General features: G+C 58.6%; 1 protein-coding gene across 1 annotated transcript in view; it reads left to right on the top strand.

The window, feature by feature from the left end:
* The window catches only part of ST14 (ST14 transmembrane serine protease matriptase), a gene marked incomplete at its 5' end in the record, with an annotated part of 32,142 nt that extends 21,731 nt beyond the window's left edge, over positions 1–10,411 (top strand). The window contains 10 exons of the mRNA XM_079709256.1: positions 183–292; positions 383–513; positions 1,655–1,759; positions 2,050–2,160; positions 2,245–2,358; positions 2,596–2,718; positions 3,428–3,614; positions 8,917–9,191; positions 9,529–9,665; positions 9,736–10,411. Of these exons, the coding sequence (XP_079565382.1) occupies positions 183–292; positions 383–513; positions 1,655–1,759; positions 2,050–2,160; positions 2,245–2,358; positions 2,596–2,718; positions 3,428–3,614; positions 8,917–9,191; positions 9,529–9,665; positions 9,736–9,897 (1,455 nt within the window). The 3' untranslated portion in view covers positions 9,898–10,411. The remainder of the gene's footprint in view (positions 1–182; positions 293–382; positions 514–1,654; positions 1,760–2,049; positions 2,161–2,244; positions 2,359–2,595; positions 2,719–3,427; positions 3,615–8,916; positions 9,192–9,528; positions 9,666–9,735) is intronic.
* Positions 10,412–14,545: the final 4,134 nt, after the last annotated feature.

Here is a 14,545-nt window from a genome sequence, read left to right as displayed (position 1 = left end):
GTTTGCAAGTCTGGAAGGTCTTCCCAGCATGGAGCCCGGGTCCTTACTGCCCCCGTGGGCCGGAGGGAAGAGCCCGGCAGCCGTGCTCCCGCCGTGGTCCTGGCCCCGTGGCCGCCACGGGCCACCCCGGACTTGGGAAGGAGCGAAGCCGCACAGAGGGTCAGCAGCATCTCTCTCCCCAGGTGCCCGACAACCAAAACGTGAAGGTGCACTTCAAAGCCTTCTTCTTGCTGGAGCCCAACGTCCCCCTGGGCTCCTGCTCCAAGGACTACGTGGAGATCAACGGGGAGAGGTGGGTGTCGGGGGAGGGGGAGGAGGAGGGGGGCCGCCCCAGCCCCGGGGCGGGTCCTCTTCCTCCCGCTGAGCCCCCTGCCGCCCCCAGGTACTGTGGAGAGAGGCCCCAGTTTGTCGTGAGCAGCGGCAGCAGCAAGATCACCGTCCACTTCCACTCGGACCAGTCCTACACGGACACCGGGTTCCTGGCCGAGTACCTGTCCTACGACGCCAGTGACCGTGAGTGACACGCTTGGGAGGCGGGGCCTGGCTGGAGGGCGGGCCCGCGACGCGCTCTGTTCTGTGTCTTACTAGCACTGTGCTCTCCTGACTCCAGGCCACCGGAGCCGGTAGGATGCATTATCAGTTGCTCTAGTAGCTTTCTGCAGAAAAAGAAAAGGCTACCTTAGATGCACTTGTGAAGAAAGGCCGACAGTGAACGCCGGCACACACCATGTCCTTTGGTCCCTGGGTGCGGCATCTCAGGCCGAGGACCCCCGGGTTCCTTTGGTCTATTGTCCCTTTGGTTCTGCATCACTTTGAGAATCTGTGCTTGTCTCTGTGTGTCTTTGAGCACCTGTAGGATTAACAGCATGCTTTTGAGACACATTAGAACATGCTGGGGCATGAATCATCACACTAACTACTCCTAGCTTTGAAAATTCTGTGATCTCTAAGGAAGAGGTCTGGCAGTTTCCGTGACCTTTAATTTCACTGTCTGCTGTGAATACCAGTTCTTCCACGTCCATGGTGATTTTTTTGTTTCAACCCTGCATCATAGAATAACCTTTTGGAAGTCACTTTTACTGCACACAAACGTCCAAATTTAAGTTCAAATTCAACTACACGACTCACCGCCAGAGGTGTAATTAGATGAACAAACCGCTTTGACAAGTGACTAAGCTACCTGGGCAGAGAAAGTGACAACGGCCTCCTCTCCATTTTGTCATCTGCCTGATGACATCAGTTGTCAGACACATTCCAATTTCAGAAACATCGGAATGTGGAAAATATCTTAGAATTAAGGAAAGCTGGTGATGCCGTGTGACACTAGGGTGGGACACGCACATCAGCCGTCTGCAGAGCCGCTGCCGCTCCGACTTGCCGACGGGGAGCCTGGCGCTCGGGGACGTGGCTGACCAAGGACACGGGGCAGTAGAACTGCATGCGCACCCGCCAGCCTCTCTCCACTCTGCCCGGGGCTTCCCAGGGTTTGGTCATGGGGGGCGGGAGGGACCTCGACTGGCCCTCCCCCGCTAGCTGTAGGAAGCCCCTTGTCACAGCTCAGCGGGCCTGGAGACCCCCAGCTGCAGCCTCGCTCCTCTGTGCTGGAGGCAGGGCTGGGGGTCATGGACTTGAGGCCTGCCCTGTCTCCCCGCAGCGTGCCCGGGCAGGTTCATGTGTAACACAGGGCGGTGTATCCAGGAGGAGCTGCGCTGTGACGGCTGGGCTGACTGCACCGACCACAGCGACGAGCTCCACTGCCGTGAGTCGGGGCTGCCAGACCCGGGCATCCTCTGCCCTTGCTGTGCCCAGCTTCTGCCACCGACCCTGTGGCGGGACGGCCCGAGGCGGCGGGGGAGGTTGTTCCCGGCCCGGGGCCGACGACAGGCCGCCTTTCCTCGGGCTCCTGGGGGCCCCCTTTGGAGCAGGCGGTGCTGAGTCAGCTTCCACAGCCAGGCGGGACGTGGTCCCCAGGAGCGCGGTGCCCCAGCTCCCGGGAAGAGCGGGTGCTGAGTGAGCCTCGTGTCTGACTGCGGCCCCTTCCCCCTCCAGAATGCAACGCCACCTACCAGTTCACGTGCACGGACAAGCTCTGCAAGCCCCTCTTCTGGGTCTGTGACTCCGTGAAGGACTGCGAGGACGGCAGTGACGAGCAGGGCTGCAGTGAGTGGGGTGGGGGGTGGCGGCTGGGCTCCCCGCGGCCTCTGCTGACCCGCCAGCCCCCGCTGAGTCCTCGCGCTTCCCCAGGCTGCCCGCCCGAGACCTTCAGGTGTAACAACGGGAAGTGCCTCCCGCAGAGCCAGCGGTGTGACCGGAAGGACAACTGTGGGGACGGGTCCGATGAGGCCACCTGCGACCACGGTGAGGCCAGGCCCCGCCCCCTTCCCTTGGGCGCTTGCCTGCCACACTCACGTGCAGCGGGTCCAGAGTTCAACACACACAGACCGCCCTGCACACTGAGTGTGAGAGAAAGGGTGTCGGCTGGGCACGGGTGTGGACGAGGGGGCAGGCCCGAGAGGGGCGGGAGGGGGATGGGCCATCAGCCTGGGCACGGGAGGGAGATTGATTCCCTCCCCCTGCGTCCGCCTCCGTGAGCAGTGAGCACCGTCACCTGCACCAAACACACCTACCGCTGCCTCGACGGGCTCTGCGTGAGCAAGGGCAACCCCGAGTGTGACGGGAAGAAGGACTGTGTCGATGGCTCGGATGAGAAGGACTGTGGTGAGCAGGGCTGCCCCATACAGTTGTGCAGGTTGTTCACTGTGCAAGGTGCATACGGAGGTGGGCATTATGTCAGCGCTTCACTCACCCAGCTCTGCCCTGGTGAAAGGGTGTGTCTGCCTGGAGGAAAGGATAACTTTGCTGATTGGCACCCAGGCACTGCCTCACAGGCGGTTCTGGTCCTGGAGGCACGGCCCAGGGCAGCTAGTACGTCAGGGCCTCTGTGGCCTGGCTGGTGTCCTGGCCGCGGTGCTGGGCTGACCCCTGCTCTGTAGACCTGGCCACAGGGGCAAGTCCTGGCTTGCCTGTGCTGCCTGGAGGGGAGAGAGCACAGCTCCTGGAGCCCTCGGCAGGGATTTGTCCCCACCCCGCCCATACTTCAATTTGCAGCCTCTTGTGTATTTCAGAAGCACTGGCCATAGGTTATATGTGAGCAGAGCTGCAGCTGTTCTGTGACTTCACGTCACCCATTGCTCTTCCCTCTGAGAGCTGTGTCCTTCAGCATGCAACAAGAAAATCTGGGCAAAGGACACCCAAATTAAATCTAAGCAAACCAGCAGATGTCTGAAGGCCCCTGTGCAGGAGCGGGGAGGTGGGGAGTGAGGGTTTTGAATTTGGGGGCAGGGAGAGGGGCCAGGTGGCTGCCCCGGCTGCTGCTCCGGTGGCGGGGCTGGTGCCCCGCTGTGACCCCCGTCTCTGCCCCTCCCAGACTGTGGGCTGAGGTCGTTCACCAGGCAGTCTCGGGTTGTCGGGGGTGAGAACGCGGACGAAGGTGAATGGCCCTGGCAGGTGAGCCTCCACGCCCTGGGCCAGGGCCACGTGTGTGGGGCTTCCCTCATCTCCCCCAGCTGGATGGTGTCCGCCGCCCACTGCTTCGTCGACCAAAGAGGATTCAGGTGCGTCACGGGCCGGAGCGGGGAGGCCTCACGCCGGCCCTAAGTGGGGCGCCCCTCCATGTTTCCTGGGGTGGAAAGGCCCTGTGTCTGTGAGTCGTGCCCAGGTGAGGCAGGGCCGGGACTGGAGGGGTGGCAGACCCCCCAGGATGGGGCTTAATAACAGAAGTAATAAAAATGAGTGTTCATGGGGAGCCCCTCTTGTCCAGCGGGATCTCAGTGCCTCTCCTAACAGCCCAGGCAGACGGGTCTGAACACGTCCCCGTTTTACAGAAACGGAGGATCAGAGAGGTAAGGACATTTGCCTGAGGTGGTACAGCTTTTAAGAGGCAGAGCCAGACTGGGCCCCCCGTGTGTGGATTCCAGAGCCGCTGCGGTCAGCCTCTGCACGGTGGAGACCCCTCGGGACCCTCTCATTCACCGCCCGGCCCTGGCTTGCCAGGCCACCGTGAGCAAGTTATTCACCTTCCTAGGCCTCAGGCTCCTGGGTGCTGATGGTGACGCTGTGATTTTTACGCTGAGAGGTGTGAGAAGGGAGCGCGGGGACGCACCTGAAGCGCTGAGCCCGTGCCTGGCGCACAGTAGGTGCTCAGCCCGTCGTAGCCTCAGGTCCACGGCAGACCCGAGCCCGGTGCAGGGAGGGGCACCAAGCACACCACTGGGCCATGCCGGCCTCTCAGGGCGGGTGGGCAGGGCCAGGCTTAGCAGGAGCATGTGGCCCAGCGCCGGGGCTCTTTGTGACTTAGGTCCAGCCCGCCCAGGCTCTCTGGCCATTGGCTGCGGGAGGGGGACTGGAGGGACAGCTTGCTCCTGGAGACGCGGGCACAGGGGTCTCCCTCACCCAGGGCCTTCCTGCCGGGCGCCTGCCCTCCTGCCGCGGGCAGCTGCGTGGGAAGGGGACCCAGGGTGCCACGGTCGCCCCTTGGCCAAGAGAGAGCGGGACCACCGTGGACTTCCGGGACAGACAGGACCCATAGCGTGCCGTAGGCCTAAGGCCAGACACCGGGGCCGGTCAGACAGGTGCACGTGCTGGGGGTGATGTAACAGCAGAGGCCTGGGGGGAGTGGGGTCAGTGGTGGACCCCGGGCGCTGCTGGGCTGGTGAAGTGCAGCCTGGTCCAGCCTGCCCCTCTCTTCTCACTCTGTCACACTCCACTCCACTCCGGGCAGAAGCGATCTGCTTTCTTCTTGGGGTGATGGGAGCTTACTTCAGAATTTTTAGAATCAACTTATCATTTTGGAATGTGGACAAGTTGCAAAGATAGGACGCAATTTCCCCGTACCCTCGCCCAGTTTCCCTTGATGTTATCATGCTGCTTTTGTCAGCACGGAGAAACTCACGGTCCCTTACTAGGAACTTGCCTCCGGGCTGCCTCGAGGCTCCCCTTGGGCTCCCCACCAGGCTCCCTGGCACCAGTTTCACACCAGCATCCTTTCTGCTGCAGGAGTTTGTCCAGGTGCCCCCTTTGTGTCTGTTGTCCTGTCTCCCCAGTCTCCTCTGGTCCGGGACGATTTCTCAGGCTTTGTGTATTTTTCGTGACCTGGACAGTCTGGAGGCCAGGGGCCCTGTAGAGTGCCCCCATCTGGATGCATCTGAGGTTGTTCTCGTGATTAGACTGGGGTCATGAGTGTTTGGAAGAAAGTCACGTTGTATCAGCAGGTAAATGATGTCAACGTGGCTTATCTCTGGTGATGCTCATCTCGGTCATGTGGTTAAGACGGTGATGCCAGCTCTCTCCACTGGGAAGTGTTTCCGAGTTCTGTAATCTATTCTTTGAAAATGAGTCAGTGTGGAATTACTTTGTAAGGAAGCTTTGTCCCTTCTCTCCCATGTTTTTTTTTTTTTTTTTTTTTTTTTTGCGGTATGCGGGCCTCCCACTGCTGGGGCCCCTCCCGCTGCGGAGCACAGGCTCCGGATGCGCAGGCCCAGCGGCCATGACTCATGGGCCCAGCCGCTCCGCGGCACGTGGGATCCTCCCGGACCGGGGCACGAACCCGCGTCCCCTGCATCGGCAGGCGGACGTTCAACCACTGCGCCATCAGGGAAGCCCTCCCATGTATTTATTTAATCATCTATTTACGTTTGTAGGGACTCGTGCATATATTTATATTTCGGGTTGTAATCCAATACCGTGTTGTTTACTGTCTCTAGATTGTTCCAGAGCCGACCACTGACAGCTCTCCAGGCTGGTGCCCGGCTCCCTAGGACGTGCCCCCATTCTTTTGTTTTTCTGAGCCACCTCCTTGCTTTTGGACACCACCTGGTGCTCTAGGCTCATCCTGTATTTTCCTGGTCCAGCCCCAAAACTAGGCATTCCCCGAGAAGAAACCAAGATGTGGGTGCTTTGCACCCACACCGCCACCAGTCCCCGTTCCTAGCCCGTCTCCAGGCTGAGCTGGGATGTGCGTGGGCTCTTCCTGAAGCACCTGCCCCTGGGCCCTGCCCTGCGTCTTTCTCTTGCCCTTGCTTCACGTTTTCATTTCTCATTTCCTTCTCCTTCATCTTCTCCTGCTCAGCAGTCTTACTTCTGCCCATTAATGCCCTCAACAGCCACTGCTACCATTGGCACCGGGAGAGAAAGCTGAATTAGACTTGGTCCCTGTACTTCCAGATGTCCCAGGGTAGGGGGACAAGTTGCGATACACAACGTGCACGTAGTAAGGGCTGTGCCAGAGCTGGGGGGAGGCTGCCGAGGGCCCAGCGTGTGGGTTAGAGCTCCCATGAGTGCTGGGGAGGGTGGCTGCTAGGAGTGCCTTTATGGGCAGGGTGTGTGGTCTGCTCTTGAAACGGGAGGGTGTTTGTCACTGGACCAGGTGACTCAGACCTTCCAGACAAAGGGAGGGTTGTGAGCAGGGACAGGCAGGGATGAAGTGTGCCAGGACCTGGAGTGCAGGTACTTTGGACACATTTCTGAGTCAGCAAGCGACCCCAGGGTGTTACCGAGAGGTGGCATCTCGTGGTCAAGAGCATGGGCTGCTGGGTTCAGATGGTGGCCCAAGGCCACCTTGACTGGCTGTCTGGGGTATCAGATGATGTAACACGTCGGCCCCCAGAAGAGTGCTTGGAGTGGTCGGCTGTGTCGACCTCTGCCTTTTGCCTTAGGTCTTGACGGAATGGCCGGGGTTTATCTGCAGGTGTTTCTTGCCGCCATCTAACCCATCGCTGCTGAGTTGCCTCTTAACGCTTGAGCCTTCACCATTCTTTCTGTGTTTGCTGTCCAGCTGATGTGCTTGTGATGATGCAGGACAGGGATGTCACCAGTCAGCTTGACACGACCAGCTTTGGGGCTTTTTTTCTCCAAGAGGTCCTTCATGACCTTGTGGAGTTTTCACACTGTGTCTTTTCTTTTCCTGCTTCTTTTTCTCTTTGTCGTCTGGGAGTTCCAGGCCCTCTCTGGTGACTGACACTGGGGTCTTTTCCTCAGATTCCTTCTGCTTTCGGACACGGTACCCATCGGCCGGCTCGAGCACACGGATCACTCCTAGGCTGTGCTTCCCTAGACGTCCACGTACCCCTTCTGAGCCATTTCCGAGTTAGGCGCAGCCATCGTGGCACATCTTCCCCAAGGACGGCAGGCAGCGTCTCCCAAGAACAGGGAAACCCTCCCATGTAACCACCATACGATTATCGCATCCGGAAACGATCGCACTGACGTAGCACTGTTAGCTGGCATAGGGTCCGCATTTCAGATTCCTCCAGTTCTCCCAGTATTTATAGGTTTTTAAAAAATGTAGGGTCCAGTCAAGGGATATGCTTTGTTTTAGTCATTAGTTTTGACTCGTCTCTTTAAAATGTAGAACAGTCTCTCCCAGCCTTTTAATTTTTGTTCTTTAATGGCAGTACGTTTTTGAAAAGTCCAGGATGTTATTTTGCAGAATGTCTCTCGATCTGGATGTTCTTGGTGGTGGTTTCATGATTAGAGTTAGGTTAAATTTTTTTTTTCTGGTCAGGAAACACTGCATAGGTGATGTGCCCTCAGGAAGTACCTAATACCCCATCAGTGGGGATGATTTGGAGACAAGTCTAATTACTTGGTTAGGGTGGTGTCTACCAGTACTTATAAAGGTACTTCCCCGTTGGTTATGAATCTTGGGTGATGCTTTGAATCAGTGTGTAAATCTTTTTTTTTTAAATATTTATTTATGTATTTATTTGGCTGCACCAGGTCTTAGTTGCGGCGTGCGGGATCTTCCTTGCCGCATGCAGGATCTTCAGTAGCGGCATGTGGGATCTTTTCTTTTAGTTGCCGCGTACGGGATCTAGTTCCCTGACCAGGGATCGAACCCGGGCCCCCTGCATTGGGAGCGCAGAGTCTTAACCACTGGACCAGGAGGGAAGTCCCAGTGTGGATATCTTGTTACCCAGTGGTTTTTAGCATCTGTTGATAATTCTTGTGTGTATCGGTTATTGCTGTGGTAGGTGTGCAATATGACTTATTGTGTCATTTCTTCTGTATTTATTAGCTGGTGTTTTTCTGGAAAGCATAGCTTTCCTTCTCTTCTTATAAATTATTTTGAGATTATTTTTTAGCTTCAGGATAGATTCTCCTCCGCTCCTTATATTGTTTATCATGTATAGCGATCTAACCCCATAGTTTACTTTGGTGTCCAGATGATCCAGATCTTGACTAGTGAAAGCCTTGTCCTACTGGCACCATCCTTGTGCAAGCTCTCACTCACTTCTGGTAAAACAAAATATTCCTGGTTCACTCTATGTGCTACTTGCTCCAGACCTGAAATCAACCATTTCTCCAAGGAGCCTCGGTTCCTTTCCGTGGGGAAGGATAGTTAGAAACCAAGTGCTGGCTGCTGTTGGGGACGCCATTGCTCTGAGGCCATCTTTCTGAACAGCCGTGAGCTTTTCCTGCTCTGATAGCACATCAGCAGCATGGGGTTCTTCTCTCCTCCGCCTGTGCCTGTTGGTGTCTCCCTTTTCCCACGTGGGAAACTGGGTCCCAGCAACACCAGGGTCTTGTCTTTTTACTGGTTCAGTCGTCCAATACAAAATAGTCAGAATTGCTGCACCATCCCGCTACCGACGACAAACCTGGTGAAGTTCCATCTGCTTTTTAGCTCCTCTGGTACTTAAAGTATGTACCGCTGTGTCAGAGAAGTATTTGGATGGATGTGTTCCTTCCATGGAAGGGTAGATGAATGAGAAGGGAGATCTTTTTGGTAATGAGATAAGCGAGGGCAGCTGAGCATCGTCCTGGGGTGGGCGTGGGCTCGGGTCGAGGGGCACAGGGCACCGGGCCGAGGGCGCCGGCTCAGGCTTCCCTCTCCGCCCGTCCTCCGGCCCCCGGCAGGTACTCTGACCACAGCATGTGGACCGCCTTCCTGGGCCTGCACGACCAGAGCAAGCGCAGCGCCCCCGGGGTGCAGGAGCGCCGGCTGCAGCGCGTCATCTCCCACCCCTTCTTCAACGACTTCACCTTTGACTACGACATCGCGCTGCTGCAGCTGGAGCAGCCAGCCGAGTACAGCGCCACCGTGCGGCCCATCTGCCTGCCGGATGCCGCGCACGCCTTCCCCACCGGCAAGGCCATGTGGGTCACCGGCTGGGGCCACACGCAGGAGGGAGGTGAGCGGGGGTGGGGGTGAAGCCGGGGTGAGGGGCTGACAGCTCTGCCCGCAGCCCAGCCGCTGTGGGATGGGGGGCCTCGTGGCTGTCCTTCTGTCCCTCCCTTTCTCACACGCCTTCCCAGGGTGGGTGTCGGATTCCTCACCCGACAGATGGTCAGCGCGGCCTGATCGCACTGCCCCGCTGCACAGCATCCCATCCTGGAGACGTGCCCTCAGGTTTTAGCCACGTGTGGGCCGCGGGCATCCGCGCTATTTCGGGGGCTCCGCTGGTCGCGCCCCCCCGCTGACCGCCGGCCGCCCCTCCCGCCCTGTCCCCCCCTTCCGCTGCCTCCCAGGCACGGGGGCGCTGGTCCTGCAGAAGGGCGAGATCCGCGTCATCAACCAGACCACGTGCGAGCGCCTGCTGCCGCAGCAGATCACCGCGCGCATGCTGTGCGTGGGCTACCTCAGCGGCGGCGTGGACGCCTGCCAGGTGGGCCGGTGGGGCGGCCGGTGGGGCTGGGGGCGGCGCGGCTCGGTGCTAAGGCCTGGTCTCCCCGCAGGGCGATTCCGGGGGCCCGCTGTCCAGCCCGGAGGCCGATGGGCGGATGTTCCAGGCCGGCGTGGTGAGCTGGGGCGACGGCTGTGCGCAGAGGGATAAGCCAGGCGTGTACACGAGGCTCTCCGTGTTTCGGGACTGGATTAAACAGCAGACCGGGGTATAGAGGCGAGGTGCCACCCCAGGTGCGCACGTGCGGGCTGAGGACGGGACTGCTGCCCGGACCCCCGGCTCGGCCCCCGGAACCCAGACTGGGACCTGATCCCCGAGCCTCTGGAGATGGCGACTCGCCCGCAGGCCTCTGAGCCACCCCACACCCCCAGCTTCCCAAGCGCGGTCTGGGAGGGGAGGAGAGGACGCCTGGCAGTGCCGGGCCGGAGGTTTGAAGACACATCCTCTCGTCCCTGGCGCCACGCTGGGCCGGAGGCTCTTTTCCTTGGATACAGGGAAGGCCGGCTTCGTCTGCCTCGGATACAGGACCAGCCCTCGTTTGGACTTTGGGGCCCCTTGGGCGGGGCTGGTGGGGCACCACGGGCTCCCAGGGTCGCCCGCTTCAGGAAATCCAGGCCTGAGGGACCTGGAAGTCAGCCGGGTCCAAGGTTTGAATGTTTTGCCAGCTCCCAGGGTGGGGTTCAGTGTGTATATTTGTGTGTATGAGTAAAACACTTTATTTCTTTTTAGGTAATTTTTCTTCCTTACTGGAGTTGATGGGCTCCCCTAGCCGCAGCAGCAAGCAACTGGGTTTAAATTCCCCTCAGCACAGAGCCTGGAGTCAGGCTGAGAGTGGGGACCACCGTCACCACCCTGTGACGGTCCCCAGGCCAGCACGGGGCTGTGTTTCCTCCCTTACCTGAAGCCCCCCCAGACAGGGCCTGGTGCTGGGACAGGAGGGGTGGGACGGGGTGCTGCTCCCCAGGATGGGGGAGGAGCTTTGTCCTGGCGGTTTCTGTCAGGTGGGGAGATGGTCACACGAATGTGTGTGTGTGTACACCTGTGCGCCTGTGCTTGCACACTCGGACACGAGAGTGTGCATGAACTCACGGCTGTCTAGCGTGGGCTGAGTGGGTGGGTCCTGATGATGCTGCCTCGCTTGAGGCTTCTCCCATGTCTAGTGCTGTCCTTCCTCTGATTTTTACTTAGTAAATTACAATATTCTCTCTCTTCTTGCTTGGGATGACTCGGACAGAGACGAGGATCTGGGGAGGGCTTAGGGAGTTCTTGAGAAGATGTTTGAGGGCCTTCCATATGCCAAGGCTCTGTACGAGCTGGGGCTGGGGGATAGCAGCAGACCCAGGAAGAGAAATCAGATGGCCGTGTGAGGGAGGGTGGGTGGTCTTCGCTCATTGCTGTATCACCAGCTCAGGCCTGGCTCCTAGAAGATGCTAACATATATTTGTTGACTGAATGGTCTTCGCTCTCTATGTGTTTTAGAAACCAAAGGGAACAATCTGGGCAGACTTCCTGGAGGAGGTGAGCTGCCTCTTTCATTTTAGCCTGAGTGCCTTACCCTCTGGAAGGAGGGAGAAGTTTTGTCTTGACAGCCGTGCAAACATCCACATTGGGTTTTCCTTCCAGGGAAGGGAAAGGGTATCATTTTTGCCGAGGTGTGGGGAGTAGGAGAATGAAGGTGCTGTCAGAAGACCCTGTGCAGATGGCACCGAGTGTAAATAGCTGGTGTGTAGGGAGAGGCTTCACTTGTGGTCTGGTTCCCAAGGGGGAGAGCCCCTCAGGCAGCCAGGCCTGGCCTGTGCCTACCCACACAGCACCTCTCTCCTATCAGCACCTGACATGGTCCAGAAGACCCCCTCCCCAGGTCAGAAACGCAGGCAGGGTCATGAGATGACTTCACTGTCCCCTAAAGACACAGGGGCTCCCTCTCCACAGCCCTCTGTCCCAGTTTATGGTGGTTTCTCAGACTCACTGTTATCCTCCTGGGGCCCTTTGGGGTCACCCCGCTGTCTCAGGGGTCTCGCTGGCGTGTCCAGGGTGGGACTGGGCAGGTCATCCAGGACAGCGTTCCCACAGCATGGCCCTGGGGCCAGGAGCATCCGCACCACCTGGGGCGTCGCAGAGACTCAATTGTCACGCTTCACCCAGACCTCCCGCATCAGGGACTCTGGGAGGTGGGGTGCAGCCATCTGCTCTAACAAGCCTTCCGGGTGATTCTGACGAACCACAGGGCTGAGAGCATTAGCATCACCGAGTGCCCACCAGGTGCCCAGCACTGCGCTTTGCAAGCGTGTCCTGCGGTCCTGGCAGGGTCCTGGAAGCCACAAACATTTGACGCCTGGAAACCAAACAAATCATCAGTGCCTTTCAAAAGACTGTGGAGCCAAATCCAGCGTTACTTGTGACCACAGATAAGAATTGGCTAAGACTCCTTTAGCTAGTGGGAAGTCAGTCTTGTCTTCGAGCTGTAATGAAGACAGAGGCCCCAGCACAGTCAGGGCTGACGATGGGAGTGACAGCCGGCCCGGGTCCGCTCCTCTCTGCCGAGGGTAGCGGCGCCAGCACCAGCCCTGAGCCACCGCCTCAGCCTTCCCGCACCCGGGTGAAGGCCCAGGGAGAGACTAGTGACCAAAACTGTTTCGCACACATTTGCATGTCCATTTCAAGAACTCCAGCTCCAAGTGTGTGAGCAAGTTCAGTTCCACCCGTGCAGCCTGCTGTGGCCGCAGCCAGGCCCACGATGGTGCAGTGCCGTTCGTGTGACCGCACCCAGGCAACCAGGCAGCGCTGCCCCAGGCAGGCGCACGGGCCCTGCGCACAAGGTGCTGCCTCAGCTTCATGCTCTCTCTGTTGCCTTCGGTTGAGTCCCCACAAAAGCGCAACAAACCACTGTGAGGCCTTTTCCTGACTGACTAGACTGTTTTAGTTGCTAGGATCTTGAAACGCGCCATCTCTCTGGTCCCCCAAACTACCTTGCGTCTCACTTGTTTTAGCCACCAATCACAAGCATTAAGATAGAAGTTCAGTCAATGTTTCATCCTATTTCGTGGACAGGAATCTGATCGAGACCTGGATCCTGCAGGAGGAACAGTCTGCAGGGACCCAGGGCCGGGGGGAACCAGAAGGGTGTAGGGAAGCTGTTCAGCCACCAGGGGGCACTGCAGGGCTTCCCAGGCCGCCAGCCTCCCGGCTGCGTAGGGTGGGGAGGTGGGTTGGGACGGACCCCAGGCCCAGCCGTTCTCGGAAAGCTGTCTCCTGCAGCTTCCAGTCCCTTCGTGCCCCGCCTCAGGTGGGCAGCAGGAGGCCCCGCACCCACCCGTCCCTGTGGCCGGGACCTGCTGGCCCTCAGGCTCTGGGATCCGGAGGATGAACATACCCAGGGCGGAGTCAAAAGAGCTTTAGGATTTGAGGACAGAGGTGACATGTGGCAGGAGGTGGGTGTTATCTCCCGGAGGAGCAAGCGTGGAACGGCACCCGTTATCACAGCTGGCAGATGCTGCAGCCCGTGGGCAGGTACGTTCTTACACACACACACACACACACACACAGGCGTTCTTGGGGGAGGGACAGGGCTGTGTTTTAGGGCCTGAGCTCCCTGTCCTGGAAACATGGCCTGGCTGTTACCACAGGACACCCTCCCTCTCTGGGGCACCTGGGGTGCCCGCAGATTCAATTCAGGGGGCCTCCCTCAGCTCTCTGTGATGGAACGAGGCCTCCCACTTTCCCAGGCTTGGAATCACGGGGGGGGGGGGGGGGGTGTGTTTTGCACACCTGCAGCCACACGTAAGGGAGATTGGACCTTAAAGCCGGTGTTTCTCAGACTTGAGTTTCTTGGCATGCCGAAGCTCCGACGTATCTACCATCTAATGAAAGAGCCTCCTGAGCGTTCTAAGTGCTCTCCTTGTCTGATGTAAACCGCACAACTTTACAACAGAAAACCACGGTGCCGAGAGTGTAAGTAACCGCCCAAGGTCCCACGTCTAGTCTCCTAGGACCCGGGCACCTAGGCTCTGTCCCCCATAGACTCTGTTACTCACACACCATCGTTTCATGAGGGAAGGAACTTCTCGCGGGTAGAATGAAGGGGCCACGCTCTCAGAGACCCTGTGGGCCATCCCCTAGGCTCGAGTCCCCCTTGCTTTGTGGAAATCCAACAGACCTGGTCACGAGGCCTCCTGCCATGAGAGCTCTTTTCCAGGTGAGGGGTTTGCTCCAGGTGGGCAGTGCACTCGTTCTCCATCTGCTTTGCCAGCCCGGGTGGGACGCCGCTGCTTACTGGGTCCCTGGGGTCCACCTGGCCCAAAGGAGGGGGGTTTGCATCAGCCCTCGTGCCATTTCAACTCGTCCTGTAAGGGTGATGGGCCGAGGGAGGGAAGGGGGAAGTGTCCGTTGGAAGGGGGTCTGGACAACTGCTTTCAGGTCACCAGGCTGGGGTTCCTCAGGGTGACAATCAGGAACAGAGCTTGGAAAGCACCAAATACCACTCAGATGATGAGAGCAGGCCCCCAAGCAGGAATATGAATATTTATCACCTGCTTTTACATCTCGGTTGACCTAGAAGATCGTTCCAACTGTTCTTCCACAGTTGGAAGAAGATGTCAGAGGGCTTTGAGGCAAGTGGTGCCTCCTCTGGGCCTGGGCGTGGACAGGCTCCTCCCTGAGGAGAGGGAGCCGCCTCTGGCACATCAGGAAAAGGGGGAGCGAGAGGGACTGGGTGCCGGCCGAGCGTGAGGGGGGCCTGGGTCCAGATTCCCTTTATGTTCTGGCTGGTCCTCGCCCCCACCCCGCTGCTCCCGCAAGAGAGATGCTGAGGAAAGAGCAGCCCTGGACTCTCAGGTCAGCACTTGCACGACGCGCTACTTGCT

The sequence above is a fragment of the Hyperoodon ampullatus genome (assembly GCF_949752795.1).
Source record: "Hyperoodon ampullatus genome assembly, chromosome: 7".
Classification (NCBI taxonomy): domain Eukaryota; kingdom Metazoa; phylum Chordata; class Mammalia; order Artiodactyla; family Ziphiidae; genus Hyperoodon; species Hyperoodon ampullatus.
Note: the sequence above shows the minus strand (reverse complement) of the source record. Positions and strands in the feature narration are given on the sequence as shown.